Source organism: Buteo buteo, chromosome 2 (assembly GCF_964188355.1).
Source record: "Buteo buteo chromosome 2, bButBut1.hap1.1, whole genome shotgun sequence".
NCBI lineage: Eukaryota > Metazoa > Chordata > Aves > Accipitriformes > Accipitridae > Buteo > Buteo buteo.
The window spans coordinates 38,831,562-38,851,398 of NC_134172.1; the positions used below are offsets into that span (position 1 = coordinate 38,831,562).

The following is a 19,837-nucleotide window of genomic DNA, read 5'->3' on the forward strand; positions in this document are numbered from 1 at the left end:
ATTATTAGTTTAGTCATCCCTGTAGTTTATAATTTCAGGACATTTAGAGGTAAGGCACTTTGCACTCGGTATGCATTTTCCAAGGATAATACCTGACAAAACGAAGGCTTACAGTGACAGCATCATCGAGCCTTATCCTAAGTAGTTAAATGAGTTCAAAACCTATCATCAGTCACTGATAGGATCCGCTTCTATCTGCTTAAATCCTGCATAAAGTGCCAGTGAATTCTTAAAAGCTGAGGATGACTATTAGATAGCCTAATATAAGCCCATGAAAGAATGGTATTATTGGGAGTAAAGTGCTGTATTGTTGCCATTTCCAAAGTAGTTCCTGATTTTGGCAGTAAAAGGTACATTACTCTCGCCTCTGTTAATTGAGTATCAGAGAAAAACCAAACCCGGCAGTATGTTGCAGGTTCTATGACCCTGCCTCGAAACAGCGAGGCTTCCTCAGGAGTCGTCCCAGCCTTAGCTGCTAAAACACTGCATCGAAATTAAGTCATACCTCCTGGCATGAATCAGCAGCTAAATCCAGTTAATTATCACGTGTGTCTTTGAAAAGAATACCTCCTGGATAACTACCGTGTGGATAGTTAGGTGCTAGAGGCACTGCCGAGGAGCATCAGGCTGAGAGTGAGGAAGTATTCTTAATAGAAGAAAACCCAGAAAAGGAGGCACTGAAGTAGTTACAGGGTGGAATAATAAACTTGTCACCGGTCGTCGTCCCGGACAACGACCCAGACACACTGTCAACTAGATGCTGAACGTTAAGGGTTGAAAAGGCAGGGAAATACCCGACGATGGCAGTTAAGATTCTTTATTACTGCGCTGCCCCTGGGCCCGCCCCGGCACCCGAGCCCCGCCAGGAGGACACGCGTGGACCGGGCACACCCGAGCAGGCGGAGGCGCACCCTGGCAGGGCTGCAGCTGGGGTCGGAGGTTTCCCTCCCTTCTCGCACACTGCGTTATTTATTAGCCATTTTCTAGGTTAAAAAAAGCCACCAACCAAACCGAAAGAGTTTGGGGCTGCGGTAGCCGAGTCCCAGCTGAGCGCGGGCCCCCCCGGCGGCGGCCGCTCGGGGGAGGCAGCCCCTCGCCGCGGCGGCAGGACCGGCTCCTCCCGGCCCCCGGCGCCGCCCCGCCGCGCCTTGCCAGGCTGCCGGCCCGGGGGAGGGAGACGGGGCTGGCAGCCCCCGCACAACAACCCCGTGTCCGCCCGGGCGGACACGCGGCCAAGTTCCGGAGCCCTCTCCCGGGGCTGCACGGTCCCGGAGCCCGGGTCCCCGTTCCCGGGTCCCCGGCCCCCCGAGCGTCCCTTCCCGCCGCGGGGCGACCCCCGGCCGGGCGCCGCCGGACCCCGGCGCGGGGGGGGGGGGGGGGCGGGGGGGGGCGGGACATTGTTTCCAGGCTGACTCACCCGCGCCCCGCCCCCCACCGGCCCCGCGCCGGCGGGGGCGGGGCCGACCGAGGCCACGCCCCCGCCCCGCGCGCGCGACCGACCGCCCCCCTCGCCCCCCCGCCCGCCCGGCACGGACCGCAATGATTTAGAAGTTCAGGAATCCCACGTGACGTCACGGAGGGTGATGTAATGCTTCTCTAAATAGAACGTATTGTAACCGTCCCTCAGTCCAACGTGGTTCCTCCGGCCGCGCTGCCGGTCCCGTCCCCGCCGCGCCGCGCCGGGCGGTAAGTTCCTAAAAATACGGGGCTGCCCCGGGAAGGCGCCCGGCGCGGCGCGCAACGCACCCCGCGCTCCGCCGCCCGGCCCGGCACGGCACGGCGCGGCGCGGAGCGGAGCGGGGCAGCAGCGCCCGGGTGAGCGGCTGGCGAAGGAAGGGGCAGCCTGCGGCGCGGGGGCTCTTCCCTCCGCGACCGCGGGGGCTCTTCCCTCCGCGACCGCATCTGCTCCGGAGGCGGGACCGTCGGTCCCCGCCGCGCCGCTGCCGCTGCCGGGCGCGGGGATCCCGCCGCCCCCCCCCGTCCCCGCGGTGCCCCGCCGAGGCGGCGCGGGGAGAGGGGGCGTGAGCGACCCCCGCGTCCCGCGGAGGGTCGGGCAGGGCAGGGCAGGGCGGCGGGAGGCCGGGGGCGCACGGCCGCCGAGCCGCGGGGCAGCCGGGCTCCCCGCCCGCACCCCGGGGACTTTGGGAAGTCTCTGCGCGCCGCTTCCCGGGACGGGGCGGGATGGGGCGGCTGCCGCGGGGCGCAGGCAGCACCCCGCTGCGCGCTGCCCCGAGCGGGGCGGGCGGGCGGGCAGCTCCCGGCGGAGGGGCCGCGGTCTCCCCGCGCCCCGCGGCGGGCCGGACGGCTCCTCGCCTCTGCGTGCCCCGGCGGCAGTGACAGCTCGCCGGCGCGCTGCCCCGCCGCCCCCTCTCCCCGCCGCCCCTAAAACTTCTGCACAAGTTTCGCGGCGGCGCCCGGGCGCCCCGCAGAGCCGGCAGCCGCCGGCCGGGGCCGCGGAGCGGTGCGCGGCCGCCTTCCCCCGTGAGACAGCCCGGCTGCCGGGCTGCTCCGGCCCTTACGTCACGCTGCGGGCCGGTGCGGGGCCGATGCTCCGTTTCTGATGCCGTCGGGTCCGGGGCGGGGGGGGGGGGGGGGAGTGCTGACGGGGTCCCCTCTCTGCAGCCCCGCTCTCCCTTTTCTGCCCCGCTGCTCCGCTCGGCGCCCCCCTCCCCAGCTCCGCGCCCCCCCGCCCGGGTCCTCTCTTACAGGGGTCTCTCTCTTCCCAGCGAAGTTTTCGGGACGATAAGAGCTTCAGGAGTGTAAGGGGAATACTTGCTAAACTCTGCCGCCTCTGTTATTTATGGCCAAGCATGGTGAGTGATCCTTCATCTCCAGGGCTTAATAGAAGCTTTACAGTCGGAAAGAGAGAGGTCGTTCAAAGAGGGGGTTAGGAATAAAGGAAAATGAAATGTCCGTATGTTACTGGTTTTTTAAATCCAGCACTATGTTAGGAGTAACTTAAGCAGCAAGGTGAGAAGATTTCCATATATTATCAGTAAGAAACGGTGCTTAGCTAGATGAAATTAAAGCTTGAATGGAAGCGTAATAATTACTGCGAAGCATCTTGCTTGGGCTTTCCTTGAGACTGTGCAGTTTTCAGAGAGGTACTCGCCCGCTGGCTTGCACCAGACTTTCCTTGTCTGGCCATTTGGACAAGCAGCAGTGCGTCAAGCAACAGTGCTGGAGGAAAACTTTCTTGTAAGACACTGCCATGCAGAAATAACCCAGAAACCGGGCCGAAAGAAAATTGAGAGGTGGAAGGTGAGAGCCGAATGCAAAGAGGTAGCGTAATTTGTGGGGATTTTGCTGAAGGAGGTACACTTTCATAAGGGTATGGTTTATTTTCAGTAGGAAAGTGTACAGTGTTGAAAGTCCCCGCTCGGTATTTTGTAACTTTCATGTGGTGAATGAGGTTGTCGGTATCAAAAGCTGGAAATTCTTTATTAAAAATGTCTAAAATACTTATTTGTGACTCCTTAATCCTAAGGGGAGCTGTACAGGTCGCAAAGCACTAGGGAAAAGTGTGATTAATGATCAGTGATTAGTGATAAGTGATTAGTGGTTTTATTCAAACTGTTACCTCTGACCAGAAGCACACATCAGAGGATTAACAGGCTCTTTAGATAAATGCTCATTAGTGGAAGGGGGAAAGCAAAGATAATAGGCATGCACACAGGGACAACTTTCTAGGAAAATCATTCCTGTCTCTGGCATAATAAGCTCTATTAGCAGAAAGGCTCTTTAATTTAAAAGTTGCTTTTATCTTGTAAATCAAAGATAGATGTTGAAGTTCGCTGCGCTATTATAGCCTAAATTTTCCCATATCCACTAGATGTGGATTATCTCAGTAGTGATATTTTATTTAAAAAAAACAAACCCACAATTGAATCTTTAAGAGACTGAACGTTCCCAAGTGCTAAAGCCCTGCATCCCGAGGCATCCGCTCCCAGCAGGCAGAGCAGAGCCTGCTGCCAGCTAACTAGATGGCGCAGTCCTGTTCTTTGGGAGTAAGTATATAGTCCTGGGTTATGAACTTAGCAAGTAGCAGCTTGCTAGGTGTCCTTCAACACTTACAACAAAGTTGATTCTGTGCTGGGTTGGAGGCTAGACAGTGCTACGAGTTCGTAGTCACATTTTCCACGTCAGTTAATCTCGTGAGTTAAAGGCTCCTGGAAAGATTAGACTCATTTACTGAAAGAAACGGTGAGAGAAAGAAGGAGAGAACGAGAGAGGGGCAAAGAGCTACAACCTGGGACGTAACTCTGGACTGAACTGTTTTATATTGCTTTAATGAAGTACCGTTCTGATGGCCTTAATTACTAAAGCCTAAGAGCTCTCTGGAGTTTTTACCCTAGCTATCACTGGCGGAGTGAGGTGGTTTTTTTTAAAAAAGTCACTAAAAAGAAAGAACGGTTGGCGTGGTGGTTGAACAAAACAGCTCGGACCTGACTATACAGATAATGGTAAGGAGTCTGTTTTTATGATAGTTAACCAGGGATTTCTCATTACTCTTCATCATGGGTGGATTGTGAAGAGCTAGTATCTACTGCTGTCCTTAGACTTGGGGATGTTTCTGCTGTACTCTTAGCTTACCTGGGATTGATGTTTGTTTGCATCTGTGGAGATAATCAAAGTTTCAAAACTTTAAATGAAACACTTGAATGAAACAGGAAATAGAAATAATGAACTTATGGCATGAAAAAGAAAATGCTGTAGTCTCTTATTGTTACATCTTTAACTGGCGACTGCTAGGAGTAGTTAGGCTAATGCTTAAAATCAAAAAGTTTTGTAATGGCATATAAAAAAGGCAATAAGCTCCATCTGCCACTCTTGAATATTGAATGGCACTCTTCCAGGAGTTAAAACTGCAATACTTTTAAAAGTTTACACATTTAGAACAAGCAGAACCCTTTCCCCCTCACCAAAATAACCATTTATAGTTCAACATCAATTTATCAAGCTCTACCTCTGCTAATTTAACCTGGGGAATGTAAAGGGAAGCAAACCATGTCTATAGATTAAAAGAAAAGATAGAAACAAGATTGTACATGTCATTTTATTTATATCACCATTTAGCAGAACAGCTTTCACAGATGAAGAGTTATAGATGCTTTTTTAATTTGGTGTTCACTTCCTCACTTTGAGAATCTAAAATACGCTGCAATCGCTTACACTTATCCTGTGCACTGCGGAGGAGTCTTCTGTAAAAGATTGTTTCAATGAGAGCTAGGGTTGACTCTGGAGTTGATAAGAGAGAGGCAATCTCACGGTGCCTTCAGAAGGCAGCTTTTACTTACTAAACCTTTCAGCTTTGTGTGGGCAGAATCTCTGTGAGCTCAGTAAGTCTTGCAGAATGATTTGAAACTTGGTGATTAACTTGTCTTCTTGTGGCCCCCTTTAAAAACCTGTCTCTGTGCCCCTAATCAAGGCATGAGGATCTTAACTATTAGAAGAGTTCTTGCAAGGTTGTTGTTGCTGCTTTTAAAATAATTTATTTAATCAACAACTTTTTCTCTAATCTTTGTCATCCCGTGTCTCTAATTTCTGCCATTAGTTAACTTTCTGGATTTTCTATAAACCTGTTGCTTTGAGGACTTATGCCTATGTTTATGTATTAATAGCCATCTTTCAAGCTTAATTTGAATTCCAGTGACCCTCTTTCCTATAAACCCTATATTATGACAAAATTATTTCTGGATAAGATTTTGCAGTAAAAGAAGAGCAAAACTGTTTTTACTTAAAACATTTTTTTTTTGTTATGAAGGACCAATGATTTATTATTGGAACAAACGGGTAGTTTTTCTCAAGGCCCGCAAATACTGATTTTTCTTGTAACTCGTTACAGGAAAACTCTACTCAGTAGACGCAGTTGCTGGAAACACGGACACATGTATAAAGCAACAGGTCTTTCAGTTCTGCTTCATAGGTCCAGGTATTCTTTTGCTTCAATTTGGTTTTGGTTATCTCATACTAAACAAATTAATAGCTAGACATACATAATTAAGATAGCTTATTTGGCTTAATCTTCCGTATGTAAACTGTCATTGCAACGAATACATAGGAGTCCTAGTGGAAATATTTAAAATGATTTGAGATTCTGTCAGTCATAAGTACTAACGCCAGGGCCGATCCAACAGCTTGGTAGGTCGTTGCCACTCTGCAATATCTCAAAACAATTTCTGTTGGTTTGTCCTCTCCTTCTCTCCATGCTGCATGCTATTTAACCCCTGAACCCCCTCTCCCCCCTGATTTGTAGGTAAATGATATATTCTGCTCTGCAAATAGTAAAGCTCTAGGGTTTTTAGGGCTCTAGCCCTAAAAAAGTATTTTTAGGGCTTTTGCAATTTTCTGCCTTGAGAAATGATCAAAGTTGATCACAAATTTAAAGCAATAGTTTGGAATAAGGACTATGAAAACACTTTTTCCTCTTACCAAAACTTATATTACTATGCTAATTTACATTTTTTAAGGTGTAGTATTCTCTGACACAGACAAAACAATGATCTCAGACAATATCTTATCATGCCGCATTTGAACATTAGCCACATTACAGCAGTATGTACAGAAATTAGCTTTTGTAGACTTGACATGTAAAAACAAAATGCTGTTATGGAAATACTTTTTTTTGGTTATACATATAATCAAAGAAATTATTTAAATGGGCTCAGGTGTACATAACAAGCACAACGTAATATACATAAAATAATTATTTTGGTGATGTGGTGAAAAGACTTGTTGAAGCAGATAAGCTGTTGTGTCTTGTTACATCCAAGGAGCTGTTCTGTTGGTTTGTGCACTGATTGTTTACTCCTATTATGGCTCACGTTGAAGGGGCAACCCCGGCCCTTTAAAATAGTAGTACGTCTACTATTTTTCACTAAGGTATTATTTTACTCTGTAATTAAAAATACTGAGAGTCAGCATTTTTTTACTAGCCATCACATGGGAAATGCAGCTGTTATTTGCCCTTAGAGAGTTTAGAAAGGGTTGGTTGCATTGGTTTGTAGGTTTCTAGATGGTGATATCGAATGCTATTTTATAAACACGAAGAGATTTCCCAAGGATTTTGCTGAAGGCTGTAGGATTTTCAAAGTAAAACATTGAAAGCTTACGACAATTTCCTTAGCTTAAAAGATGTTTTGCTTTTGGTTCTTGTTTCCGTCTTACATTTTTTTGAGAATTTGTTCAAGAAGTCAGTCCTGCACACAACTTCAAACTAAATGCCTCAAAACATTGTCATCAGTGGTGTTTGTCTAGGTGTGCAGCTTTAATAATCTCATCTTTTGAGACAGTTCATGTCACTGTCGTGACACCCTTCCACGTAAGATGGTTTGAAGGTGTGGGGTGCAGCCCTGCATGGCTGGAGAGCTCTACTCAGCAAGGGGATTAAAAGGGCAATGTCTTTAGAAGAAGCCAGGAGGAATGAGATTTGAATTTAATTGGGGAAAAATATTACAAATCCTCTATTACCTTTGCCAGCATCAGGAGTCGATTCTGCTTTTCTTTCACTCTGAATGTTTTCATTACTCTTACAAGGGTACTGAGACCTCTGTTAGCTCAGGAACTGGGCATGGTTTGATCTCACCCTCAGCTTTCTTCTACTCCACATAAACTCTACAAATAGTTTCTACGGTCTTTTTGTCCTTTGCAGTATTTTGTCAAATAGCTTTCTTTGCTCTCATCTCTATTTCTTTCCTTCCCGAGGGCCTTGTCTTTGGGTGCCACCACAGAGCGAACATTTTGATGCAGTTGAAGTGCTAGGTCCCAATCTCAGTAGGATTGTGTGTTTCGAAGTTTTCTGTCCAGGGATATACTGAGCTTAAACTGGTCATCCTTGAACATGCTGCCTAAATTTAATACAGAGAAGTGTATTTAATTAGGGTGATCTTTTTCTCATTTAGAGGAAGAAGCTGCCTTTTTACCTGTTTGCTTTGTGGGCTTGTGCCTTGAGTTACTCTTTCATTGCATGTAAGGCAGCATTGTTCATAGCCAGCTTTTTCTGAGCTGTTTGCAAGTACTCAGAAATTAATTTGGCTCATGTGGGAAATTAACCCGGACCAGTGGTTCCTAGATTTAACATCTGAGTTTTTTCCTCCTGGCCAAATGTAAGTAATGCTAGTTAATAGGTGACGCTCAACACAGGGGGCTCTGTAGCACAATAAATGGAATCTGGGATTGGGTTTAGGATGCATTGTATGGAGCAGCTACAACAGTGGCACTAAATTGAGATTTTACCATAGTGTACTCTCTCTCTATTTTTTCTCTTATTGTGCTTTAAATCTTTCAGTTCTGGAGTGCTGTGTTGGTATGGCAATTACCTGTAGAGTAGTATTCTGTCTAAGTAAGCAACAGAGCGCTCCAAGATATGGATGATGATATTAGTAGGTCACTCGGTTGTGCCTTGATGCTGCAAGCCAGTAATTCAGTCATGTGTGAACTACCATTATTCCCAGTCCAAATATACCTCTCACTTACCTTTTTTAAAAACTTACATTCAACAGCAATAGTCAGTTGCTAGGTGAGGAGCTTCAAATTGTGAATAGTAAATCATACCTCCATAGGTACTGCTCCAAATTGATTTTAGCTGGTTGGTTAAATCTGGGCCTGCTTTTGGTTCTGGTCAGGTCAGTGAATGAGTTTGTCACTAAATATTTTTAGGAGCCCAGCAGGAACTCCAAAGGTGACCTGAGTGTGATGGCAAAGAGCCTGGAATTGTGCTTGTCCAGAAATGAGCACTGTCTGTATTAGAAATTTGGGCATGCCAATACCTACCTCACTTATTGGAAACTTCTTTTCTTGGAATGGTAGTAAAATACAACCTGAAGAGACTAAAAGCTGAGCAATGGAGTAAGAAAAAGATAATAAATTGCTTTATTCAGGAATATCTTTTACTACCTACTGTTTAACTTCATTACTGAGTGAATGTTTTAGGGAGAAGAAATCTTTGTTAAGGGTTTGTGAAGATTTCAACCACCACATTGACTTCCTTTTTTCTGACTTAAAAAAAAAGAAAAAAAAAAAAGTTTCTTTTGCCGGTGATGGGGGGGGTGGGGCTGGGGGCATTTGCACACTTTTTTTAGGGTTGAAGTGATCAGAATCAACATCTGTAGAGATTTACATCATTTCCCAGAGAGTGCACAAAATGAAGGAAAAGAAGAGATTCTGTAGTTAAAAACAAGTTACAGAATTTTCCTTCTTTCCTCACTTCCATATCCTTAAGCGTATCTGTGTAGCACTTACAGGTTATCTTATACCTGTTATTAGATAAGGACAGTGTAAGTTTCTTTTACTGGCTGTGCAATGGAAAAGTATTTAGAAAAGACAGTGGGGAAAAAATGAATGATGTAAAAGCTAAACCACTTTCTACAATTCCCGTACTGCTCTTTCACTCTTCAGTGCTAATAAAGCAGTGCACGGATTCAAGCATGAAAATAGGTTAAATTTGAGTAATTGCTGGTTTATCACAAAAAGTGAGAGAAAGCACTAATTTACTATTTTAATGTGGACCTTTAAAAGACAAGTTTCTCTAAATAGCTTGCTATGAAAGTAGAAAGGATCAAAAGAGCCATGGGTTTTATGACTGGGTAAGGAGAATTACATTCTTGTGGATTTAAAAAATATCATAGTAGGGCCTAATTCTCCACTCACCCCGATACAACACTGGAGCAACTCTATTGAAATCTGTGGAGTTACCGACTGCAATAACACTCATTGAGAAGAAAATTAGATTCACGGAGTCTATTCTGAATGTAGCCTATCAGTTGTGCTCTGTGCAAATCCCATTATTAAAGTAATAGGCTGACTTGTCATGTTAAGGACGGCTGCTTCCCCAAGATGAACATGTTTGTAGCCCTCCTCATCCTGTGACTACTTTTTAAGGGGGCAGGGGGATATTGAGAATACTTATTTTGTGCTCAATTAATATTCCTTCCGTGCACTCTCCTTCCTCTCACGCGCTTTATGTGTGGGTGCGCAGTCTGCACTCTCCATCATCTATCTGTCTGTGTCTCTTTGGTTGTGACAGTCACCACTCTGGCCTCAGGCTTGCATGACGTAGACGAAAAGCCCACCGAGATTTTTCAGTTATACATGGCAGGATATAATTTTGCTCCTAAATATGTTGTGCATTTTCATTCTTAATGATGCTGTTGTGAATTGGGAGTAACACCTTAGACTTCAGTTATGTTTTATTTGTGGAGATTTGTGTGGGTTTTTTTCATTTTTGGGGAAAAAAAAAAAAAGAGATGGAGGGGGAAAGAAGTGGGAAGACAGTGTAGCCCTGCAGTTTTAATAAACTGAAGTATTTGTTTGCAGCACTGGAAAGCAAGGCCCAGGCCACTCGAGCATCTTGCACAGTTCCCAGGCTGACCTGTGAGTGAGAGCAGACAAAGTCTTTCAGAAATTGGGAAAAATCTTATCACTGCCTGAGCTACTCTAATTTTTTAAACAGCAATCAACAGGGAACTTTGAGTGAGAAAAACGTTGTAAAGAGTGATAAATAGACTGCGTCCAGTGTACAACCCCTGCCTCCCCTAGCCCTAATCATGTACACTCGCTTCCAATTTTCTTCATTTCACCTAGGATATGCAGGGTCAGCTCTGTAACTTTTGAAATTGGTATAAATCCGTTGACTTCTCTGAAACTGTGTGGAGTGAGGGTATGGCCCACAGTTGTTTATTAATGGCACTCAACAGGCAACTTCTGCATATAATGTTTTGTGGGAGGATGTAACAAAAAGTTTTAGGCCTTATAACCACTCTGGTGTGGAAAGGTTCTCTAGACCCTTAACAATCCAGAGGTTAATTTATAAAAAAATGAAACAAACCCACAACTATTATTTCATTGCCAAACATTTTTAAAAAGCACTATTTATGTAGGCCCTATATAAGCACACATTGTTTTATGTTCCTTCTGCTGGCTTTGCGTTTGACTAAACCATTATTCTCAGAGCACTGCTGTGCTGAGATCATCAGTGATGATGGTGTGAAAACAAACAAGTTTTAGCATGAGAAGTCACTATATAATTTGACAGGGAGGTTGTCAGCACCAAAACATCGACATTAATTTCATCTCTGGTCGAAGTAAAATAAAAATCAGGCAGCTAGTGGGAAAAATACATTCTTAGGAGGAAGGGAAGGGGATTGGATCTAATTCTGCAAGGTGCTGTGTCAACTAAGAGGATGACCCGTCTCAATCCCCATTGAAGTCAATGGGCATTGAGGGCACTCGGGGACTAGTAGCATTGTGTCCTTTTTCTCCAAAGTTTAGTAAAACTGCTGAGATGAAACTTAATTCCTCATTAATTCAAACTCCTAGCAAGTTCTTGGGAGAAAAGCTTTCTTTGTTAAAGATCGAGATACCCTCTGTCTCTTCAATAGAGAGCTAAAAAAGTACGTGCTCTAATTCTGTAGCCTTCAAGGAGTCCTTCAACACGAAGAGTGACAATAAGAGCTGATATTCTGGACATACCTTAACAGTACAAAAATCCTGCTTCAGAGAAAAACACTTCTGGCCTGTTACATTACACGAAATAGGGAGACAGCTTCCTATTTTATTCTATTAAAAGTGATCTTTAATGTTATCAGGAATGATTTTGTATTCCCCAGTGTTAAATTAAAAAGCTCTGGGATTAATGAATGCAGCTATGTGTGGTCAAATAGGTGCTGTGAAAAATAAGCTATCAAACAACGTGCACGCTCCCCGCTTTTTTTTTTTGTTCCTCAGTAAAAAATTACGGTGCATTGGTTTTAACACAAACAGTTGCAGTCAATGAATCCCAGATGAGTCAATCAACTTAATAATACCCTAAAATTTAGGGGTTCCAGATAGTTTATTTTACTGCTATACTGCGGCCTTACACTTGAACCTCTTACTGGATTATCTAAATTGACTAGAGCTTGCAGGATACACAGGGAAATGCTTTGAAAAACATTGCTCCCTCTGTAGCAGTTCGGATGCTACGTCTTGTATTTTCTCTCTCGTGCTGTCTGATTCTATACAATTTTTCTTGCCAAAAAGCTGGTATTCCAAAATATTAAGACAGCCTATTTCTAGGTTGTCAGTCTTCCAGTTTTCATTTCAGAGTTTTTAGTCAGTGCACTGTCAGCCAAATGCTTTTCAGCAGACTGAAAGTTTTTAGGGGCAGAATAAGCTCAGGATAAATATTTTGAGCATTGTAATTAATGCTAAATTAATTTATAATGAGGACAATCAGAGATATGATGATGACTGTCTTATCAAGCTAGTCATGGAAATAGTTTGGTTTTTTTTTTTTTTTAAATTTGAATTTGCTGTGTTGGTTTCAGATAGCTTAAATGTACCGAGGATGCCTTGCAGCGAAGTGTTGGTTTGGCATGCTGTGTATGATGAACTTCTTGTTATATCTCTTCTTTCGAGGAAACACCCTTCTTTAAACAGGGGAAGATGAGGCATTGGGAGTGCTGCTGAGCCGCGTGGCCATGTTGCGTGGTGTGGGAGCATGCACTGCACGGCAAGTGCGAATGTGGCAGTGGAAGCCACCTTATGCCTTTCCTCACTAATAAAATTGCCAACCACCAGGGTTCAGGTGCCTTCAGAAAGCCCAACAAAGATGTCAAGCAAATCTCTTGCTTGGCTCCAGTGCTTAGAAAATACTGGACATGGAGATGCCCATGTCTATGTTTGCAGAGGCTTTAGTGCTATGTAGCACCTGAAATGGGCAGGTATCATCACATGGAGAACACATTTTGTAAAATATCGATTGTTTGTAGCCTGACATCGCAAAATTTTGAGAGCAAAACCAAGGCTGCAATCAGGTAACTGGTTTGTATGGATAGACTCTTGTGTATATAGTAAATGATACACAGCAACAAACCATGTAGCTTACTGCCAGCGGAGAAAAAGGTAAAAGCAAGTGCTCAGTGCTGTGGAAACAACAGATCTTTGATAAAGGCTGGTTGTGAAGGAGTTAAATGAAAATGCAAATAGCGGTACTTTTTTAGCCTTTTATAATTTTGCGGATAGCATATTCCTTCCTAATAGCCATCTTCAAAATATATGCTAAAAAAGCGTCATCCTTTTGGTGCCCACATTAAAATGCTGGTTATTTCTCCATCTAACGACCAACTCTGCTTAGAGCCGTCTGTGCTCTCAAGTATGGTGTATGTGAGATGGCCTCTAAAGTGGCAAGGTCCTGACAGAGGCTCTTGTCTCTTGCCAAGCCCCATATTTAGCACAGAGGGGAATTCCTTGCCGTTGTGCAGAGAAGACAGTTGGGCCACAGGGTTTCTCTGCAGCCCCATCTGATCCTGAGTTAAATCAAGTAGCAGTTGCCAGGGGTAAGGTGGGCGTCCTGCGAGCAGCAGCTTTGGAGGGGAGTTCATCTGTCCTGTGCAGACAGGCCCGTGTCTTTTTTTCAAGGAAAAAAAATATTCACCAAAGACTTTCACACAAAGAAATTCACTGAAAAATGCAGAGGCCTGAAAGGGTTCACAGTTACAGATCAAACTTTGTGACTAGCTTCAGCCAAAATGAAAGGGGAGGAAAATATGTGAAAAAGTCAAAATACTCGATTTCAACATTTTTTCAAAATGAGATACATCTCCTTTGAAAATTGACTTATGTTAAGGAAGACACAAGGCACTAAATCTTTCAGAGGTTTTTTTTTTTTTTTTTTTTTGGTGCTGAATCAAGTCTTTCAGGTTGATGCAAACATTTTTATGTTTATCTATCTTTATTTGTCTGCTTTCAGTTTAGGGGGCTTGGGTCCCTTTACCTTTTGTGTCTGCACAATATAACGCTGTGCATGTAAACCAGGGGCAGGATCCTGGAAAGCTGTGTTGGTTGAGAACTTCAAATGGCTGGGAAGAGGCCTTTTGTTGGCCAGATCTCCCGAATATTTCCTAAGACTTGGTCTGATCTGGTTTGATCTGACTGGGACAGAGAAGATGTCTGCCTTCCCTGGAGGGCAGTGCAAAATTGGCTTAATCAACTGATGGGATCAGAAAAAATTGGCTGAAAGAAACCAAGTCTTTGTATGACAACTTCGCTGAGAATAAATTTAGTAGAGGCTGTCCTCTAAGAATGCTGTCAGAAATATCTTGGAATTTTTTTCAATTAAATCGTTGAATAATTGTTAAATTCAGAAATTGGGGTAAACGGAGAGATAGTCTTTCTTGGTTATGCTACTGGCTTAGGTTTTTAGGGTCTTTTTTTATTTATTTCTTCTTTAGGGGAAATGTGGATATCTTAAATGGAAACCTATTATTGGGAATTATCTGTTGGAAGTTCTGATAAAAGGTTAGATTTATTTGAATATTCAAGGATGGATTAAAAGGGAGCTGAAGGAACAATTAATGTTTTATAGGTACAGATTTTTTGTTTGCCTTTGAGCAAATGAATTTCTCAGTTTTTATCATGAGACATACTGGGGTTTGGGGAGGAAGAAATTCTTGCTTATTCTAGTTAAGTGTGGAATTGCATTTCTTCCAGCTTTTCTTAAATCATGTGGAGTATTTAATCTCCATGTGATGGCTCTTTAACTTGTCTTTTCAAGTGCGTTTTTTGGTGGCTTGATGGTATGTAGAACATTTCCTTCCTGTACTTCAGCATTTCTAACCAAAATCTGAGTACGTTTGAAACCTTAGCTTATTCACACTTCCTAATCATAATCCCCTTGGTTTCCTTGTCAGCACCTTTTTGTGGTATTTCTCTGGACACCTCTATCTAATATCTCCAGAGGTTATTCTACAGAGTAACCTTTGACAAGATCTATTACTTACTACTTACTGCTTTTAACAAGGTGAAAAGAGGTCAGGCTCTGTAAAAGGCAGGCATTATTAGAAGACTGCTGTAGAGTCTCTTGGTGGCTTGTCCATCTCTTCTGGCAGCACCGTCTGTGAATCAGTTCAGACGCCTCCTCTCCAGCGCAAAGAAAATTACATTTATGACTGGATATGATCATATGTAGATAACATACGTCCTTGGGAAAGTGGTTACCATATGCATTACAAAGCTCCAAGTTGTTTCTCTGCCAAGGCTGTAGCCTACCAATGCACCCGCTGGAATCTGTGAGATTTTTGCTATCAGCTTCAAGGGTAACAGGATTTCAGCCTGTTAGGTTTTGTAGGATCCATTTAACTGAGCTTCATGACCAATGCTAATGACTTTTGCTGCTGCAAGAACCGAATTGGTAATTTGGTTACCCCTCCTGTTAGAGTTCAGGATCTTCTAAATGACAGTGGGTGTTGTCTATTTCTTTAACCAAATTAAGATGCAAAAGAAAGCTACCTCTTTCTGATATGAGAAAACAGATTGCAAAGTCTCGCTTTGTCAAAAGAGTAGCTACAAGATCCTTTTGGTTGACATACAAAATCTTAGAAATTAGACAAAACATATTTTCTCCCAAATTAATTAAAAAGCTGAGAAATTGTACAGGACAGTTTAGACAGATCCCAGGGGTATCTAAAATGCAATTAAAAAAAAAGTCTAGTCAATTTATCTGCATGCATCCTCTAAAAATGAATGAAGAATCTTTCCAGGGAGTTTTGAAATCTCTCAGTCTGAGGTTTTGTCAATGAAGGATGATGATTTTTTTAGTCTGCTTCTATCGGTTACTTACCACAGCTTGCTCCTTCGTGATTTCTGTACAGGTAGAACCTAGAAAAAACTACTGGTACACCTTTCAGATGCAAATAGCTATAGTACAGGGGAAAAGAACCCCCACTATCTGAGGCTTAACAATAAATCATAAGGATTTTTCCTCTCATCCGCAAACAGTGAAAACCAGGCTAACTTGTTACTAACATAGCTTTCACTTTCTGTCCAGAGTCTATCAATTAACCACATGCAGCCAGTGACTGAAGTGCTCTGTCTTGAGATATAATTTAAATTTGATTTACCTAATGGGAGCCAATTGCCACATGACTACTGTACGTGTATGGCATGGGCAGCTGGGGCTGAGCCCTTTGCAGAAATTAGGCATGGTAACTGTCTTGAGAATACTTAAAGGTATACAGGGAGAGCAGGGTGTAAATGTGAAATGTATATTACTTATTTTTGTTTCAAAGAAGAAAATGAAAAATGAAGAGAAGTAACGCTTTTTTTTCAGTGTGATCACTTAGAGGTTAAAATATATACTGCTAAGGCAAAACAACTTTCTGCAAGATGAAAACGAGGTTTCCTTGGCATGTTATGATTCCTGATGTTCTGTTTGTTTCCCGTGTCAGCAGTCTCCCAAAAATTCATTTGCTAAGAATTTACATGTAGAAGTGTCTTGGCATATTCCTTTTTGCCAGACTCGCTCTTTATTTTTCAGCATGCAGACAAGTCTTTTTTTGATTTTTTTTTTTTGCCTGTTTTTATTTTTAATTTTATTTTTTAATTGCATCTCCCCCTTCAGTTCAAACTCTTTGTAGCTGGACATTTAGTAATTTACCAAGCAAATTGACCTTCAGCTTAACTGTTAAAATTAAAAGCTGTATCCTGTTGGCAAAGTAAGGGGTCTGTCCTTGCTCAGGTGAGCAGGTGTTTGCAGAATGTTTCTTTGAGACTGAACCCTAGAGAACAAGACTGAGAGGTTGTAAGGTGACTGGATGCATCAACATGGCAGAGCAGGAGAGGGATAAACAAATCCTTACTAATAGAGAGGTGGAAGAGCTGGGAGCCCGTTTTCTGGTCCGTTTTTGGAGTGAGAAAGATGCAGCCTATCTAGTGGGAGCTTCAGCAACCGGAGGGGGGGGTAGAGCCAGTGTCAGGCTAGCCAACAGCGGGGTGAAATCTGCTTCTTTCTCAAAGCTTTCGGGTTTTGTGGAGGCTCTGAAAAAAGCCATGAAGTCAGCCTCCATAGGTGGAATCCATCCCTGCTAGAAACTGCTGACCTTTTACAGTAAACCTAAGTCTTAATACAAGTTTAGTACAACAATCCTAGTATTAGGAATTGCACATTTTAAATTCTAGCCACCAAAGTAAGGTACTAGCAGAATAGAAAGGAATTACTTTCCTCTCTCTACCCTGTTTTGACTATGGTATGATAACTCACAATTGATGAATAACATCTGATTTACATTCTGTCAGAGAAGCTTGTATATTGGCTTCATTTGTTTGTTTTATTTTTCCTCCAAGCCAGCCACAAAAGCCCTGCTGCTCATCAGTGTAAAACCTTGCACGGACTTAAAGGGGAATTCCACGTACAATTGCAAAAAAAAAAAAAAAAAAAAAAAAGCAGACCATGTAGTGTAGGAGAAAAAAAAGGTGATGCTGTCTCTTTCTTTCTTTCTCTTCACATCTGCTTTCATGCTTCCTTTTACTCAAGATTTTCAAATATTATCAGTGTTAGAAACAGTATGTATGCCATTCTTATTGCATTAATGCTGTAAGGTGGGTTTGCATGGATTTTATGGTTTCCCTGAGACAAGACAGAAGCCTCTGCATGATGGGCAAGCTGTCACTTAAAACCAAACTCCTGCTTGGCAGTTCCCTTAGCCAAGTTCTAGGTGGCACCCACCTTTGCGTCCAGCCCCCAATCTGGTGGCTGTAAAGTCTCTCTGCTGAACTACCAAACCCCTTATTAAGTGCAGAAGACTGTGAAGCTATAAATACAGAGAGAGTGAGTACTTGGAGTGGTAAGTAAAGGTCAAAGAAGTTTAGAGGAGTTAAAAGAAAAAAGGAAAAGGGCCAGTGAATCCTTGTGGGTATGGTGACCGAGAAGATGAATTCTCTTGACTGTTAACTTTTGTTTGTGCGTAGCCTGGTGGGCGAATTTAGTTAAATATAAATGCATTTTAGATTTCCTATAAGGTACCTGTGTGATGGTCAACTTTATGCAGGTGAAGTTACAGCTACGAATCTGGTAGCAGTTGAGAAACTCACAACTCACTGCCTCCCCTCCACGTGTACCTATGAGGAGACCAAGAAAGAGCCGCTACAGGGCTTTCTGTCCAAAATTTTTGCTTTCATTGTAAGTTTTGCTTCAAACATGGAAACAAGAGGTCTGCTTGGCCTAGCTGGGAGCTTGCTTGTCACTGTGGGTATGGTTTTTTCAGGTAGTGGTTGACCACGTGCTCCGTTTGCATCAGCTGGAGCAGAAAGCTGGGACCTGCTGGGAGCTGAGGCTCTTCATGAAGGGTTTGGGCTGTGCTAGCTCTTGCCACACATTTGACTCCTACTGAGGAGGATGCATCTGTCCTCCCTTCACTGGTACCTGCTGGATAGGGGGAGGGCAAATCCCTTGCCCTGCCCTTTCTTGTAACATTCTCGGTAAGTGGTCTGCCTGGGCTCCCTGCATAAGCACAAGCTGTGGCATGTATATCAGGGAATTCCCCCAAATCTAGGGTCATCAAAATTGTTTCTAAACATGGTGTGCTACAGTGTTTCTAACAGGAAACACCAGCTTACTAGAGCAGAAGGGGTGTTTGCAGGTTTCTGGAGGTATTCAGTGGTGGTAGGAGTTGTGGTGGGTGGGTGGATATTCCTTCTCCATGAGCTGGACCCAGTTTGGAAGATAGATGGGATTTTCCTTTCTGGCAGGCCATGCTCACAAGGAGAGCAGCTCTGTGCTCCTAGAGCAGCGTCTTCTGGTAGCCTCCTGTGCTCTGTCTCTTAAGGCTGCTGAAAAAAATTCGGAGGAAACGGCCCCAGGTGAATTGGAAGAAGGGTGAAAGTGCGGAAATGTGGTATTTCCTAATCAGTGATGTTCTCAGCCCTTCCCACATCTCCAGGATAAAGTTCATTTGCCATAAGATAAGGTAGGTTTTCTTATCGTGAAAAGAATACTCCAAAACAACGTTGGCTTTAATTTCAAAGCAAAGGGAAAAGCGAGTTCAGATCAATCAGTAAGTCAGTGAAGGTGTTTTGTGTCAAAAGACAAGTTCTTTTCCGGCTGTAAACATTGTTGCACTATTTACAGTACAATACTTTTGTTTATACTTTTAACTTTTTGCCTATTAGAACAAATTTACTTTCAAGATGATTAAGCGCATTTAATTTTTTAATGTTCTCTTTACCTGGTTGTGTAGTGATTGTGCTTTCTTATGGAATAAATTATTCAGGTTAGGTGATTCTCCTGTGCCAGCTGGATAAAAAAATCTTGCAGTAAATTGGCGTGGTATTAAATCAGATTGCTGCTGTTTCTGCTGTTGTGCTGGGACTCTGCTCTAAGATGCTTGTAATTTCTGCCTTTCCAAAGGCTAGGAAAAATACTCTCATGAAAAACTAAACATAGTGGTTAATGAAGGCTAAAATTGTTTATACTAATCACATCAATTGGAAAATGAGCTTTACTCAGCAACTCTTTTACCAGCAAATTAAGACAGCAAGTGAGTATGTTGGTGTTAGGGATTGGGTTTGCTTTCCAGCAACTTCCAGTGGGCTCCAGCGCTGTTTTCCGCCTCAAACTGATAGGAGCGCATCTTCTCTTCCTCTGTGTGAGGGCTTTTCTTCTCAGTTGTGTGGTTTATGTACAAAACCAAACCGAACCAAGCCAAACTGTTGCAGTCTACCCAGTGAAGTCCGGGTTTGTCGTCTTTGCTGTCGGGGCTTTTTAAGAGTGACTGCAGGCTCTGCGCATCTGCCCGCGCTTCACATCGCTGAACGTGGGTTTTGGTTGCTTTTTACAGGTTTCTTGAGGCGGGAGTTTGGAAACCTAGGGGAACTTCTGGCGTCGTCCTTTTCTGAACGGTCAGAAGAAAGAAAATCCTAGCACTTCGAAGCGAAGTCCTGCTCCCCGCCACGGCGAGCGTGCTTTTGCCAGTACCTTCAGGCCGGGTAACTCCCCCCAGGCGCGAAGACGCTCGGCCGCGGTTCGGGTAGCCCGACTCGGCCTTAAACACGGGCGCAGCTGCCGGGCCGGGCCGGGCCGGGC

The 19,837-nt window shown here is 43.8% G+C and overlaps 1 protein-coding gene across 6 annotated transcripts in view; it reads left to right on the forward strand.

The window, feature by feature from the left end:
* The first annotated feature begins 1,642 nt into the window (after positions 1-1,642).
* CREB5 (cAMP responsive element binding protein 5) overlaps positions 1,643-19,837 on the forward strand; it is a 260,402-nt gene continuing 242,207 nt past the window's right edge. Inside the window, exons 1-2 of one of the 6 annotated variants that reach the window (XM_075051470.1) lie at positions 1,650-1,686; positions 2,727-2,813. In XM_075051470.1, coding sequence (XP_074907571.1) covers positions 2,811-2,813 — 3 coding nt within the window. In that variant the 5' untranslated portion in view covers positions 1,650-1,686; positions 2,727-2,810. Of the gene's footprint in view, positions 1,687-2,579; positions 2,814-18,150; positions 18,235-19,837 lie in introns of those variants that run through there. The other 5 variants (XM_075051482.1, XM_075051518.1, XM_075051509.1 and 2 more) reach the window with 5 other exon arrangements.